General features: G+C 40.9%; 1 protein-coding gene across 1 annotated transcript; it reads left to right on the top strand.

Moving 5' to 3' along the window:
* Positions 1-10059: 10059 nt before the first annotated feature.
* LOC138161397 (myeloid cell surface antigen CD33-like) lies at positions 10060-16779 on the top strand. Its single transcript, XM_069088219.1, has 7 exons — positions 10060-10116; positions 10566-10659; positions 11110-11496; positions 12050-12334; positions 12635-12722; positions 12824-12920; positions 16675-16779. The coding sequence occupies exons 1-7, from the start codon at positions 10060-10062 to the stop codon at positions 16777-16779; spliced, it is 1113 nt and encodes a 370-aa protein (XP_068944320.1).
* Positions 16780-16825: the final 46 nt, after the last annotated feature.

Below are 16825 nucleotides of genomic sequence, written 5' to 3'. Positions count from 1 at the left end.
TAGAAATACAGATTATAGAATTATATTTTTACATATATTTATATATATAATTATTCATATATTATATATAAATATATTAATTTATAATATATATTATAGTATATAATATATTTATATATTATAATTACTAAGAATTATAGAAATACAGATTATAGAATTATATTTTTACATATATTTATGTATATAATTATTCATATATTATATATAAATATATTAATTTATAATATATATTATAGTATATAATATATTTATATATTATAATTACTAAGAATTATAGAAATACAGATTATAGAATTATATTTTTACATATATTTATGTATATAATTATTCATATATTATATATAAAATATTAATTTATAATATATATTATAGTATATAATATATTTATATATTATAATTACTAAGAATTCTAGAAATACAGATGAAAGCAACTCTGAGATTCCAAGTTATATCCATCAGATTTACGATAGAAAAAATATAATGCAAATGCTGGAGTTTGGGGAAAATGAGATAGATTAATACCATATTGGTGGAAGTATGAATTAATCCAGTCATTCTGGAAAACAGTTTAGAGTTATTTCCCAAAAGTCACTAAAAATTGAATGCTGTTTGACAAGGTTGATATACCAAGGCAGTGAAAGAAAGAAGAAAAGGACTCATGAATGAAAATAATTATGGATTTTTAAAATTTATCTCTAGATTTATCTGTAATTATATAGATTTAAAATATGTAATTATTATACATATAACTATAATTTTTATCTATAATTATATAGATTTTTTTGGTAGCAGCAAAGTATTGGGAACTAGTTAGGTTTTTTTTTTCTTTTCTTTTTTTTTTGCTTTTTGGAGGGAAGTTGGGGTTAAGTGAGTTGTCTAAAGTCACACGCTTAGTAAGTGTATCAAGCGTCTGAAGCCCGATTTGAACTCAGGTCCTCCTTATTCCAGTGCCAGTGCTCTATTCACTGCACCATCTAGCCACCTCAACCAGTGAGGTTTTCCCTTGGGAAAATCTGGATGTATTCTTTTTCCTTCTTCATCTTGTCCCTTCTGTGAATGAGTTCAACTCTACCCTGCTACTTCTCTGTATTCACTTAATGTTTTATCCTTTTCACATCTCACTTTTCTGAAACCCAGAATTGAAATTCTCCCAACATTAGCTTCTTTGTTCCTCTTCACTTGATGTTGCCTGAAATTGAAGAAAACCATGAAACTATGTTGTCAGTCACTGAAGAGTGAATCTAAATGCATTATTAGATGATCATGGTTCACAAAGGTTTTTCCTTAGTTAGAGTTGTCCCAGGTAACCATAGGTGGCTTGAATGTAGTGTAGAGTAGGTACTTCTTTGACAGTAGATGCTTTCTGCCTGGAGAGTGTGATGGAATGGCCAGTCAGGCCCCCTAGAGGACCAAGGATGAAGCACACTCCTCGTCTTCTGCCAGAGAGCTCATGGCCTATAGAGAAATTTGTTTTCTTTGATTATCCTTTTTTTGTTACCAGTGTTTTCTCTTTGATTGTTCTACTGGAGAGAGTAGAAGGAGGAAAGAAGCAAAAAGACACATCTGTAATTAGGGAAAAAAGAGTGCCAAGAGCTGATCTATTGAGATCAGCAACGGTATATGATGTTTCTTTCTTAATTTTTAAAAATAATGTGATCAGGGCAGCTAGGTGGCACAGTGAATAGAGCACCAGCCTTGGAGTCAGGAGGACCTGAGTTCAAATCCGACCTCAGACACTTAACACAAAAAAACTAGCCGTGTAACCTTGTGCAAGTCACCTAACCCCAACTGCCCTCCAAAAAAAAAAGTAAAAAAAAATGATCTTTAACATTCAGGTCATGTTGTTATCATTTTAACTATTCATTTAAAAGTTTAATTGGCCTAGCATTAAAACTGTAGATTAATTTTGGTTGTGTTGTAATTTTGAGTATATTGGCATAGCCCATCCATGAGCATTGAGTATTCCTCTAGCCATGTATATTGTTTTTTATTGGTTTAAGGAGTACTTTGAAATAGAATTATTGAGGGTGCTTTGGTAGATTGACTACCCCAATGTTTCATGGATTTTGCAATAATTTTGAATATGATTTCCATTTTTATTATTACTTCTTGAATTCTGTCATTATTGTATAAAAATACTATTGTAAATTCCCCTCCCCCCAATTTCTAATATTTTAGTTTTTCTAATTACTTGCAAAAGTAATTTTTAATTTTCATTTTTTTTTTACAATTTTGGTTTTAGATTCTCTTACTTCCCTCCCTCATCACTGAAAAGGTAAGCAATTTTTGATAAAACTAATATGTGTGCAGTCATGCATACATATTTTTCATATGAGTCACATTGTGAAAGAAATGACAGAGAAAAAGAAAGAAAGTTGGGGCGGCTAGGTGGCACAGGGAATAGAGCACCAGCCCTGGAGTCAGGAGGACCTGAGGCCAAATCTGGCCTCAGACACTTAACACACAAACTAGACATGTGACCTTGAGCAAGTCACTTAACCCCAATTGCCCTTCAAAAAGAAAAAGAAAGAAAGTATGCTTCAATCACATTCAGATTCCATAAGTTCTTTCTCTGAAGGTGGACTACATTTTTCCTCATAGTTCCTTCAGAGTTGTTTGGATCTTTGTATAGCTAAGAATAGCCAAGATTCATAGTTGATCATTATACAATATTCTTGTTAATGTGTACAATGTTTTAAAAAATAGTTTACTTATTTATTTTTAGTTTACAACATTTAGTTCCACAAGCTTTTGAGTTCCAAATTTTTTCCCTCCCTTTCCTCCCCCTCAACAAAATGATATGTAATCTGATATAGACTCTACAATATACATTCACATTACTGTCTACAATGTTCTGCTTACTTCACTTTGCATCAGTTCATGTAAATATTTCCAGGTTTTTTCTGAAAGCTTCTTGACCATCATTTCTTATAGAATAATATTATTCCACCACAACCATAAACCACCATTTGTTCAGCCATTCCCCAATTCATGGGCATCTACTCAATTTCCAATTCTTTATCACAAAAAAGAGAGCTGCTATACATATTTTTGTAGATTTTTGTGTCCTTTTTCTTCGATCTCTTTGGGTTACAGGCTTAGTAGTGGATTGCTGGATCAAAATGTTGCACCATTGTATAGTCCTTTAAATAGCTTGCAACTTTAGTGAAGCTATGAAGTCATTTCAACAGATATTTACTAAGTGCCTATTATTAATGTATTAATGATTCCCTAGAATTTTCTAAGTAACGTATCATGTCATCAGGAATAGGGATAGTTTGGTCTACTTTTTGCTTAGATTTACACTGTTCATTTGTTTCTCCTTTTGTATTGCTTTTGCTAGCATTGTGAGAATTATGTCACATGATAGGGAGATTTGGATCCTCAATTTACCCCTGTATTTTCTGACAAAGCCTTTGATGTATGTCTGTAGCATGTGATAGTTGGTTTGGGTTTTAGGTAGATTTTTTTTTCATCTTAAGAGAGATTCCTCTTTGCTTATTCTTTAAAGGTTTTCATTTTAAAATATCAAATGTTTTCCTTTGTCAAATGCATTTTCCGCATCATCTAGATATCATGTGTTTTTGACATTTTTGTATTTAATGTAATTCATTATGTTGATTATCTTCTTACTGTTGAACCATCCTTTCATCCTTGATATAATAAATCCAACAGAATCATAATGAATGATTTCTTGGACAATTTTTCAATGATGTTGGTCCAAAGGTCTCTTCCTTTGCTTTATCCTTCCCTGGTTTAGGTATTAGGACTATATCTTATTAAAGAAATTTGGGGGGGCAGCTAAGTGGTGCAGTGAATAGAGTACTGGGCCTGGAGTCAGGAGGACCTGAGTTCAAATCCGGCCTCAAATACTTAACACAAAACTAGCCACATGACCTTGGGCAAGTCACTTAATCCCAATTGCCCTTCCTTCCCCCTCCAAAAAAGCAAAATTAAAAAAAAAGAAATTTGGTAGACTGCTTTGTTTGCATTTTAGCAATCATTTGTATAATGATAGTAATTGTTTAAATTTTGACAGAATCCTCATATATTGAAATGTAAATATATATTTTCTTATACATTTGTAAAAATATTAATGATTATGTTGATGGTGATTTTTTTTTCTGGAGGTGATCTCTCCATATATACTTTTGGGCAGACCATTCTTTTCTATATTCTGAAGTTCTTGGTGCTTTTCTTGTGTTATTCCTTGTATTATATGTAGAATTCAGGTTTTCTTTAATTTGTCATGTCCTTCTAGGAGGCCTATGATCCTTATGTTTTCTATGTACATCCTTGAAGATCATTGTGTTTTGCCTGTATAGAAATCACATGCTAATTTTGGAAGTGGGAGAGGTGGGTGAAAATGTCCTGCTAAATCCAACCCTCCCTCCCCTGAAAAGAGTAACCTATTGACCAGTATGGGACCAATTTTTAGATAATACATACTGTTGTTGGAGATGAATAATTGCAAACAAAAGAAAACAAAAAAACCCTCTTTGCATCCATCTTCAGATTTGACTGGTTTTCTGATCAGCATAACCTATGTGCTTAGCTTAGGGTCTTTAAGTGGTGGTTAGAGGTGGTCCAGTTTCCCAGCCTCACAAGATTAGGATCAGACAATGCAATACAATTTTCTTACAATTCCCATAATTGAATAAAGTTGACTCATGAGTCTGAAATTGGACTACACCCGTAATTGAATAGAAAGGCAACTGATATAACTCCAGAACTGAGTCTTAAGATGGAGTCAGTGGGGTTCACTCAATTCCCATAATTCCCTCAATTCTCTCATAAGTGAGATGGAGAAAGAGAAGAACCCTAGTGGAGTTGAAGAAGGGTACCTGGTATCTAGTCCAAATCAGTCTCTTTGTAACTTACCCCCATTGCTTCTTATTCTGCCCTCTGGGGACTGAAATCACCTGTCTGAAATCTCCTACATATCATTTCAGCTCCAATACTTGAAGATGGCTTCCATTTCCTCTCTAAGGAGTTTCTTCAGACTAAATATCCCCTGTTCCCTCACATTTTCCTCATATGGCATGGATTCAAGCCATTCACCATCCTGGTTGTCCTCTGGTATCCCTCCAGTTTATCAGTAGTCCCTCAGAAATGTGGTTCTGAGAGTTGGACACAATTGTCAACAGGGTACAATGCAAAGGGACCAGCCCAGTTGAATGTCAACTCTAAGTTAGGCAGGTGGAAGCAACCAGCTCCTTGCAACTGCTCACAGGCCAACAGGATGTTGGCTCACCACTCTCCATGACGTGCAAAGAACAGAGTGTACTCAATTCATGCTCATCCTGTATGGGAGCACTAGATAAAGAAAGGACATGCTAGCCTTCAAGGTCTGCCTGACATTATGGGAATATAATGACCAATAGTTATGTTCTTTGTCTCTTTGCTCTATAAAAATCTTTTTCAGAGAATCAATAAATATATTCTATAATTTATATATATATATAGTTATATAATTTGCATATACTATATTCTATATTATTCTATATGATTATATAATCAGACTGGCTAATAGAGCACCAGGTACTTCTGGAAGGTTTAGATCCTCAATAGGGCAAATCAGCACCTGACATTTTACAGAGAACAAAGCTGCGGCAAAAGTGTCTGAGACTGGATGTGAACCCAGGTCCTCCTGACTCCAGGGCTGGCACTCTATCTACTATGCTACCTAGCTACCCAAACCACATGTCCCTTGGAGGGCCTTACATATCCAATCCTTTTTCTCTACACATAGAAATGGTATTCTCACATTCTCTAAAGGGATCCTTCTAGGAGCTGGGATCATGGCCATTCTTGCCCTATGTCTCATTCTGGCACTGTGAGTGAGGAGACCAGCATTGGGCCTGGGATTGGGAGGGAAGGTCCATCTCACTGGTGGGAGTGGGGGATCATGTTACAATGTTAGTCTCCTTCCTTCAGTGTGAAGTTACTGAGGAAGAAGCAAGTAAAGGACTCAGACCTCCAGGACAGTAGCCCCCTTCAGATGACTCCCAACATGGGGTGAATATGGAACTGAAAGGAAGGCTGCTGTGGAGACTGCCCTTAAGTTCACGGAGCTCCACAAGTCACAAGTACACAGAAAGTTGCTGAGCGACCAGTGAGTGTGCCAGAACACAATGTCTGAATGTGTTTCACAAGTCACCACCCAGATTCAGAAACTGAGAATTCAGAGAAAGAGGATCAGGAGATCCCTTGCACAAAGACAACCCAAGAAGAAGTGGCTTAGTGTCCCACCTTTTCATAAGATAATGGAACATTACTCTAATGGAATATTACTTGTTTAAATTATACCGTTAAACAATGTATTATTGGTTATGATGTTGTACTGTTTGTAGAACCACCCTCTTTAGCTGTTTTTCCACTTATCTTTCTCATAGTTGGTTTTACACTTCGGGGAAACATGCATTTCAAATAATATCTGATTCTCTAGCTAGAAAAAAGCAATTTCTGGACTTTTAATCATGGGACTAATTGTCATAGCCTCTCTCAATAGCAACAACCCTGTCTTCTATTTCCTCACTAAGTCTAATACAAACTGCTCAATTTGTGAATGAATTGGCAAAGAATGTTAGCTTAGCTTTAAAAACCCAAGAATCTTTAGATAAGACATAATTTGTAAAATCATTTTGTTGAAAAAAATCAGTCATGTATCTCCGGACTAGTTAGAAACACTTAAGACCAGACTCCTCCAATCTAATTGTGGATACACCTATATATGTATGACTCCTATATATGGGAAATTACTTGCACTAATAATACTCTTACTCAATGTATATCTAGTAGAGATTGTTGTAGTAATTGTTGAACAACCTTCATTTGATTTTTCCAACTAATTTAACTCATGCTTGGGATCAAATGTCAGGCGGATATGCATTACATATGATTTTTGATTTCTTAAAAAGAAGGGGGGAAAGGTTTGTCAGATTTCTTGTTACTAGACTCACTGCCCTAATATTATTGATAAGTTCTACCACGGTATCTGCAATTTCTCTACTAAGAAAAATCCAAACTGCACAGTATGTTTATCAATTATAAAGAAATATTTCTACAGCCTTTAAGACACAACAGAATGTAGATGAGGAATTTTTGAATAAGATCAATGTATTAGAACAATTAGTATTGTGTTTAAGTGATGAGTTAAAAGCATAAAAAACTTGACTGTTACTTAGATGTGATGACAGATATACATATATTTGTGTCAAACCCAGTTTATATTATTCTTCCCAGGCCAACATTAAAATTAGAGCCTGCTTATTGGGAACTTGCCATGATTCCAATACCACCTGGGACATGTACGACCTGGGGAATATTTCAGAACAAATTGAACATAGCCACAATGTGGCAATTGATTCCTCTGATTTAGCTCATAAGATTCTCCACAATTTTGATAAGGTCAACCCTTTGCAGAATATTATATCCATGATATTACACTTTGTACTTACGCTTCTTATATTGTTCGTCCTTTGTGCTTGCTTCCCATGTATACTGCATCTTGTATCCAGAAACTTCAGCACCCTTGTCACTGAAATTCATGACGCTAAGCTACTTGCAAAGAAAGGGGGAGATGTTGAGGGCCAAGTCTAAATTAGGCAGGTAGAGGCAGCCAACTCTTTGCAGCTGCTCCCAGGCCAACAGGATATTGGCTCACCACTCTCCCTGTCATACAAAGAACAAAGTGCCCTGAATTCTTGCTCATTCTGTATGGGAACACAAGATAAAGAAAGGACATGATAGCCTTCAAGGTCTGCCTGACTTTATGGGCATATAATGACTGAGAGTTACCCTCTTTGTCTCTTTGCTCTATAACAATTTTGTTCAGAGAATCAATAAGCAGAGTTCTATCCTGAACTACCCACCTGGCCAAGTTCATCTCATGTCTCCGCTCACAATTGATGTTGGCATCAAGTTGGCCCATGGCATGGCCCTTCCATAGTCAATGGAAGCTGAAAATAATCCAAGATGGCATCACTATTATTGGCTACTATCTCTCCCCATGTTATAAACTGCTCAGTACCTTTGATCTTTTTTCTGATGAAAGATTGTTTAGTCATACCTCCATCATGTCATACTTGAAGCTTACTTCTTGAAACCAAATGTAAGACTTGACATTTTCTGCTAAATGTTATATCACTAGAATCAAACCAATGTTCAAGCCCATGAAAAGAATTTTGGATCTGGCTCTTATCATCCAGTGTGAAAGCTACTTGTCTTGGCTTTGTGTCACCTACAAATCTGATGAGCTGGTCTTTCACATCTTCACTTAAGTCAGTGAGAGAAAAGTCAAAAGCACAGGCCCCAGCACAGATCCCTGGTGTCCTCCACTGGAGGTTCTTTCTAGGTTGACACTAAACCATTTATCAGTGAGCCATCAAGTCAGTTCTGAGTCTGGATGATGATAGCATTGTGTGTTCAACAGCCATCTTTCCTACAACAGTAATTGCAGTTTTTTATCAAGAGCTTTGCCAAAACTGAAGAAAAGTGTTTAGAAATCTCCTAATTTACTCTGGTGGTTCCCCTGACAAAGATCTTTAGTGAGGTGAGCCTGACTCTTTGGCATCACTATTTTCTTTACTCCAGGTTTGCTAACCATTAGAAATAATTTGATCAGAACTGGCCCAGAAATTCAAGTCTGGTCTGGAGTCTACACTCTGTTCTACTCTCCATCCTTGATCATGAGGACATTTATCTTTTTTCAGTGTTGCAGGATTTTTCCTGTTCTCCATTGTCAGAGGTCCCTGATTGGGTCTCAGCAATCCCACCTACCCATTCCTCCAGGATGCAAAAATGTGACTTTTCTGGGCAAGATGACCTGCATTGTTCCAGGGCAGCTGGGGTGGCTGTACCCTGTACCATCACCTCAGTTTCATTCATACTGCTTTTCAGAACAGCCAGAAGGCAAATGAGGGTGGAGCAGTTCTGCTTTCTTCTTCCTGTGGTCAGTTATCATCATCTCCCCTTGAAGACCCCTGGTCTCTTTTCTTCACCCTACCCCATCAGAAGACTGTTATCTTGGTTGTCCTTAGATTTCCTGAAAGGTTTCCAATGGTTTGGAGATTTGGCATTTCATACCCCTTTGTTTCCATCTTCTCTACACACGGAGGGAAAACCGGCTACTCCAAAGACAGGCAGCCAGAGGACTGTCCAGGAACACTGACCTTAGTGCCCAACAGAAAGTTTCACACAATGAAGGGGAACTTCAGGAAGGCTATCCCACAATGGGATAGAAAGGAGTAAGAGATATGCATTCATTACATATGCTCTCTAAATTGAGGACACTTACCTCAGAACTCTGTGAACTTGGAGGATTGAAGGTCTCAGACCCCAGATTCTGATAGTAGAGTTTTCATCTGATTGATTCTAAAATTGGGCCTTCATGTCACTTTGCAGCAAGAAAGCACAGGAAGTTTTTAAATCTCTCATCCTCTCTTTCCTCTCCTTTCCTCTGTCTTATCTCTTATTTTCTACCCTTTCCTCCCCTCCCCTCCCCTCCTCTCTTCTTCTTCCTCTCCCTCTCTTTGTCTCTCCCTCCCTTATTTACCTTATTCATCATTGAGGTGAAATTGTTGTCTCCATAAGTAGCAACCATCTTTTAATTGACCAACTTAATTTTCTCAGTCTGGACCTCTTGGCAACATTAGACACTATGGATCAGCCTTTCCTCTAAATGCTCTCTTCAGTCGGAGTTTTCATGGCACTGCTCTCTCAGGTCTCTTTATACCAGTATTTCTGATCTTTCTCAGTCTGCTTTGCTGGATCTTCCTCTATTTCATAACCACGAATCATGAGTACCCCCACTCATGGACCCTCCTCTCATTATTCTCCACTCTGTATCACTTGATTGTCTCATCATCTCTCATGGGTTCAATTATCATCACCATATATATGTCTGTCCTAACTGAGATGTTTTATATTTTAAGGTTCCTCTCAGCTCTGACACGCCAAGTTCTGAGGCCACTCCTTACTCTGAAATATTTTCAAGTTCCCTCCTAGCATTTACCATCTAAAGTCTGGGTCCTGGTGGGGTCCAGGGTGGGCAGCACAATGACAGAGAGTAGCCCCCGGCAAAGGAAGCAGCCAACCTCCTCAGCTTGGGCCCAGGTAGCCTTGATCTTGGGCTCTGTCCTTTGGCTGTCCTTAAGCTTTTGTGATCTGTGGTCACTTGTTTCTTTCTACCTGGGTCTTTCACTTCTCCCTCTCCCTGTCTCTGGGCATGGACAACTTGGGAGTCTTCTCCCTTCTATGCTTCCCAGCCCTTCCCCCACACACAGCCCTCCAGCCTGATCAGGGTTGCCCTTGTCCTTATATTGGACAGTGTAAACCCTGCCTGGCTCAGTTGAAGCATTCAGACTCTAAGGAGTTCTGGGCTATAGGTGGCCTGAGGCCACATACGGGAAGGCTTAGAATGTTCCTGTTGAGAGTTCCAAGCCAAAATCTCATTTTTATTACCAGTCCCCGGAGCTATGGGCAAATCTGCATTTCCTCCTCCCAGCTTCCCCTTTGCACTGAATCTTGGTTGTTTATTGGCTGTGGGGGCTAATGGACTCTAGGGAGTCGTGAATCATTTAGCATTTCCAGCCAGAGCATATCCCTCTACTGGGTCAGAGATGCTGCTGCTGCCCTTGATATTCCAGACATTGGGGGGTGAGAGGGGTAAAGGCTGGTGTCGGGATGGTCAAGGTAGCCCCCCAAGAGTCTGGGGGTGGGGGCAATGGGGAGACCAGAGGCCTTGGAGCCAGAAGACCTTCCCTATCCTCCTGTCTCTGCCTCTGCCTCTGCCTCTGCCTCTGCCTCTGCCTCTGCCTCTGGTTGGGAGCTCTTTGGCCAAGTCAGCTAAATCCCTTTGGGCCTCAGTTTCCTCATCAGGACATGAAGGAATTGAAGTCTTTAAGGTTCTTACCTGCTTTGAAGGCTGATGTTCTGAGTCCTCTTCCCTTTTAAGTGATCTCTGTTCTGTGGTTGTTTCTCATGTGCTTCTTTCCATGTTCTTGCTCTGATACCCTCTGTTCTGAGCTCTCTTCCTGCTTTAAGAATGGTGCCCATATTACTGGAAGTGTCCTGATTAGTGATGCCTGAGTATCTTTCTGTCCACAGGGTCCCTGTCCCAGATGCCCGGGTATAAGTTGGAGGTCCCGGAAGCAGTGACAGTACAAGAGGGACTGTGCATCCAGGTCCCCTGCTCTTTCTCCTACCCTTCAGATCTCCAACTCAATAGCTCTGAGGCTTTTGGATACTGGTTCAAGAATGGACGACACAAGTTTGCCAGAAACAAACCAGTAGCAACAAATGACGCACAGCGGGAGGTGCAGCAGGAGACCAGGGGAATATTCCATCTTATTGGGGACCCTCTGGACAACAACTGCTCCCTGGGTATCATGGGTATCCGGAAAAGGGACAGTGGCCAGTACTTCTTTCGGATAGAGAGAGGAATGGATTTGAAATACACTTACATAGATTATATGGTTAATGTGAGTGTGAAAGGTAAGGACCTTAGTGACAGGGAAGGGATGTAGGCCATGGGACAGAGGGAGCTTCCAAAGAATCACTGGGAAGTGGGTCCCTCATGATCCATGTCCCAAGAGGAGGTCAGACCACAGGAAAATGTATTGCTCCATTTAGCACCAGTGGCCAGGGAGAAGAGACAGGTTTTAAGACCTGGAATACGCATTCACCGTGGTCTCCTCTCTTTGGACAAGCAGGGCATGGGTCATGGCTAAGTGATTCAGGAATTGGCAATGACTCTAGCTCTCCTGTGAGTCAGAGATAGAGCCACGGATATTGGAAGAGGGATGAATATCTACGTTACAGAGGACAGCATGAAGGCCCCCAGGGTTGAGACCATAAATATGGGCTCCTATCTGCAGAAACAAGGTCCCCTAGGCACCATGGGGTGATGTAGGAAGGGCATTGCTGCAATCTAGGAAGGGACATCCCATTGGCAGGGGAACCTGAAGATATATCAGGAATGATCTTGTGGTTATTAATCAAAGTTGGTGGTAGCTGTCTGAGGTCTGCTAATTTTCTTTCCCTCTAGATCCGACACAGAAACCAAACATCTACATTCAAGGGACCTTGGAGCCTGGACACCTGGTGAAAGTGATTTGTGTCGCTCCCTCAGTCTTTGAGTGTGGGAAACCTACCATTTTCTCTTGGACAGGGGCTATCCTCTCTTCCCTGGAATTCAGCAGTGAAACCCCCAATTTCTCTGAGTTGGCCCTCACTGCAAGGCCCCAGTACCATGGCTCTAATCTTACCTGTCAAGTGAGTGTCCCTGGGACCAGAGTAAATCTTCAGAGGACTGTTCATCTCAGTGTTACCTGTGAGTACTGGGGGCCAGGATACTTGAATCTGAAAACACGAGTGCTTTGTGGATGGAAGAGGGGAAACCTCAGAATGGGAAACAGAGTAACAGACACGTATGGAAGGTTTAGATACTTAATAGGGCAAATCAGCACCTGACATTTTACAGAGAGCAAAGCTATAGCAAAAGTAATTGAGACTGGATTTGAACCCAGGTCCTCCTGACTCCAGGGCTGGCCCTCTATCTACTATGCTACCCAGCTGCCCAAACCACATGTCCCTTGGAGGGCCTTACATATCTAATCCTTTTTCTCTACAGATAGAAATGGCGTTCTCACATTCTCTAAAGGGATCTTTCTGGGAGCTGGGATCATGGCCCTTCTTGCCCTAAGTCTCATTCTGGCACTGTGAGTGAGGAGACCAGCATTGGGCCTGGGATTGGGAGGGAAGGTCCATTTCAGTGGTGGGAGTGGAGGGTTATATCACAATGTTGGGCTCCTTCCTTCAGTATGAGGTTCCTGAAGAAGAAGCAAGTAAAGGACTCAGATCCCCAGCACAGCAAGGAAGTGCCTGATGCCAAGGAGGTCTCTAGAGGGGTCCATTTGGTGAGTGACTTGACCATGGTCCTGAAATGCCATTCTCACCTTCCAAAACTGAGGGGAGTTAGAAATGATTCAAAAATGGTTTCTGCCACTTATAGGCCATGAGGAGTGGCTGGTCTTTGCTCTGGTCAGTGGATCTCAGATGTGTTCTTTCTCCTCTCAACATCAGTTTTCTAATTTTTAAAAGAAGGAGTTGGGCCAGCTTCAGTTCAATTATGATTTTTAAAATGTCCTCTCTTTGCAAGGTCTGGGGCAGCACTAAGTACTCTGGGAAGCCGGTCAAAGATACTTGGTTTCAAGTGCTGCTTGTGACTTCTACTGGCTATGTGGCCTGTGTGTTCTTTTGTTGTTCAGTCATATTAGTCGTGTCCAACTCTTCCTGACTCCATTTGGGGTTTTCTTGGCAAAGAAACTAGGAGTGGTTCACAATTTCCTTTTCTAGCTCATGTTACAGAAAAGGAAACTGAGGCAACAAACTGACTTACTCAGGGTCTCACAGCTATTCAGTGTCTGAGGCCAGATTTGAACTCAGGTCTTCCTCACTCCAGGCCCAGCATTCTATGCACTGTGCCACCTAGCCGCTCTATGCTGATGAATGGTGTAGTCAACATTAATGAAATAACAGATTGGGTCAAAAAGAAACATAGTACCAAGTATTGTGCTTGCTGCTTGAGATAAAATGACTATGGAATAGTCCTTATCTTCATAGAACTTATATTCTTCTGTGGGGCTGGGGCAGGAGGGGAGAGGACAACGTGAACCGAAGAAGATGATATATGATATCTCACATGTGATTCATATGATAGTAATCTGGCAGGGAGAGACCTAGCTACTGGAGCAGGCATCAAGAATAATTTCTCCCAGGTAGCACAGAGAGTAAGAGCACCGGCCCCAGAGTCAGGACGACCTGGGGATCCAATCCAGGCTCAGACACTTAGCACCCACCCAGAAACACCTGGCCGTGTAACCTTGAGCAAGTTACTTAACCCTGATTGCTTAAAAAAAAAGAATAATTTCTCTTAGGACGTGGCCTCTGGATTGAGTTGTTGCCCAGTCATTTTTCATCAGTGTCTGACTCTTCATGACCCCATTTTGGGTTTCCTTGGTCAGGAAACTGGAATAGTTCTCAATTTCCTTCTCTAGTTCATTTTACTGATGAGGAAACTGAGGCCAATAGGGTTAAGTGACTTGCCCAGGGTCACACAGTTATTCAGTGTCTGAAGCCAGATTTGAACTCAGACTCATCTTCCTGATTCTCATCCCTGTGCTCTATCCACTGTGCCACCTAGCTGCCTATAAAGTGAAGTGGAGATTCTAAAAGGCAGAGGTGAGTAAAAGGAGTGAGTGCATTTCAGGCATGTACACTGCCTCTGCAAAGGTACAGAGGTTGGATATGAAATGCTGTAAAAAGAGAATAACATGAGGGTCCTTTTGCTTGGAACAGCAAGTGCCTCAGGGAGGAATATTTTCATGAGAATTGAAACAAAATCTGTAGCTAGATTGTGAAGGGCTTTTAAATGAGAAATAGAGGAGTTTGCACCAACATCTGAGATGTTATCAGCCAGACAGTCAGTCAATAAACACTTATTAAACACCTACCATGTACCAAGAACCATGCTAAAAGCTGCAGATAAAAAATAAGGCAAAAGACAATCCCTGCCCTTGAGAGTTTTTGTTCAAGTGTGGGAGACGATGCATAAAAAGCAATTGAAAAGTGGTGGAGGGAGGTACCCAGTGTTGGGCATGAGAAAGTCTTGCAGCCAGATGGACAATAGTGACATGGCTGCACTTCTCCCCTTAAGTCGGGGATGTAGTGGGAGTTCTCCAATGTCCTCCCTCCACTCTGCCCTCAGAAAGAGCTGGGCTCCAAGGGATTTACTGATGATGCACAACTTTGAGAATTGATGTAATCTTGCATTGCAACAAGGAGCTTCTGGAGACTATGAGGAAATCCAGGAGAGCATTCAGGTGGGAAATAATGGGAGGGCTTCCTTCAGTGCCCTGCTTAAATGGAGGATCTTTGATGAGTTCTCCAAGGTCACCATCCATATTCTCCAGTCATAGAGAGAAAGGGACTGTAGAGGCAGGAGGGTTGAGGAGGTCAGTGAATAAACATTCATTAAGCCCTTATGATGTGTCAGTCATTATACTAAGCAGTGGGCACAGAAAGACAAAAGGAAAAGAGCCTGTTCTCTGCCCTCAAATATTTACATTCTTTGGGAAGACAAAATGCACGCATACAAGTATGTATGGCATACACACATAATGAGTACAAGGGGGTTAAGGAAGAGTGGGCACAGGTGGCTGAGGCACCAGGCAAGGTTTTGTGGAGGAGAGAGCACTTGATTTGGGTTTTGAAGAAACCAGAGAGTCCAGGAGGATGTTGGTGCCCTTGGCAGTGATAGAGAAGATCAAGGGAGAGGGGATTTGGGGTCTGGTAAATAATGAGTTTTGTTTTGGATAAGCAGAGGTTGAGATGGATACATGACGTCCGACTGGAAAAGTCTAATAGTAAATTGGTGATGTAGGACTTGGTTAACAGAGAATGTTGGACTGAATACATGAGATGTCCTAGGAGCCTTAGAGTAGTTTAAAGGTATGAAAAATCAAACAAACTTCAAAGTTCACTAAAACTTTTGGGACACCCTGTACAGATCTGGGAGTAATCTGACTAGAGATGGTAATTCAAGCCACGGGAACTGATGAAATCACCATATGAGAGAATATCAGGGAAAGAGAAGGGGGCCCAGGAGAGACTTTTGGGGGCCTCCAACAGCTAGGAGATGTGGCATAGACAAAAAATCAGCAAGGCACCACCAGACCTCCTGAGTGGGGGGAAAAGGACCTAAGACCGCACCTGGACTGATCCACTTCTTTTTTATACAGAGTGAAGCTGAGGCACAGAGAAGGAAAGTGACTGCCCCAAGGTCACACACTCTTCATACACTTAAGAGTTGGAAGGGATCTTAGAGAACTTATTTTACAGAGGGAAAAGTTAAGGCTCAGAAAGGGAAAAAGTCTCTCCCAAGGTCACACAGTCAGTCCCTGGCAAAGCCTTAGAGCTGACCTATTACAACCTCACTGAGCTCCAGCAGAAGAAAGGAACTTACCCAAGGAGCTTAGAGTCTTCCCCCAAAGGAAAAGATACTTACCTAAGGTCACACACTAACATCAGACACACTATAACTTGGCAGAGTAGACTTATTGTGGAGCCATGAAGAGGGTTCATAACCAACTTCTGACACTTAAAGCAATTGACCCTGGGCAAGTCACTCCGTGGCTCTTGGCTTCATTGTCCCCATACGTAAAATGGGATACTAGTATCCCTCACATCTGCCTCACAAGGTTATTTTGGAAGTCCAGTGGAACAAGATCTGCAAATCACTTGGTCAATTTAAAGGGCTATGTATATCAGCTATTACATCAGCAGGGGGAAACTGAGGCCCCAGTGAGGGCTTCCTCAAAGTTTCCTCCATGGACTAATAGGCAAAGGTTAGACTCAAAACCATATTTTCTTACTCCTTGCTTATGGCTTGCCCTTCTTTGTATGTCACTCTGTGCACCACCCCACCCCCACTTTGAAATGACCACTATTGGGCTGATAGGTCATATGCATAAGCAAATAGCACTAAGAGAAAGGCTCCTGACCAAAAGCCAAGGCAGCCTCCTTTTCAGACCATGCTTGGTTCTCCAAGGTCAGGCCAAGATCCTTAGCATCCTGGACTCATGTTGGATTCTTTTCTTTTCACTCCTATAGGATCAACACAGGGGTCCCAGCTTCCCCCTGTGTAGCCCAGTCACCCAAGCACCCTCAGAAGAGATTCACTACCCATCCCATTACTTCAGCAAAATCTCTCCTTGAAACATCCTGGAGAGCCAGAAGCCAGAGAACCAAGATGCCCAAGACC

This window comes from Petaurus breviceps, unplaced genomic scaffold (assembly GCF_028583685.1).
Source record: "Petaurus breviceps papuanus isolate PSGF00001 unplaced genomic scaffold, PetGlider_PUasm1.0 185, whole genome shotgun sequence".
NCBI classification, from domain to species: domain Eukaryota; kingdom Metazoa; phylum Chordata; class Mammalia; order Diprotodontia; family Petauridae; genus Petaurus; species Petaurus breviceps.
Note: the sequence above shows the minus strand (reverse complement) of the source record. Positions and strands in the feature narration are given on the sequence as shown.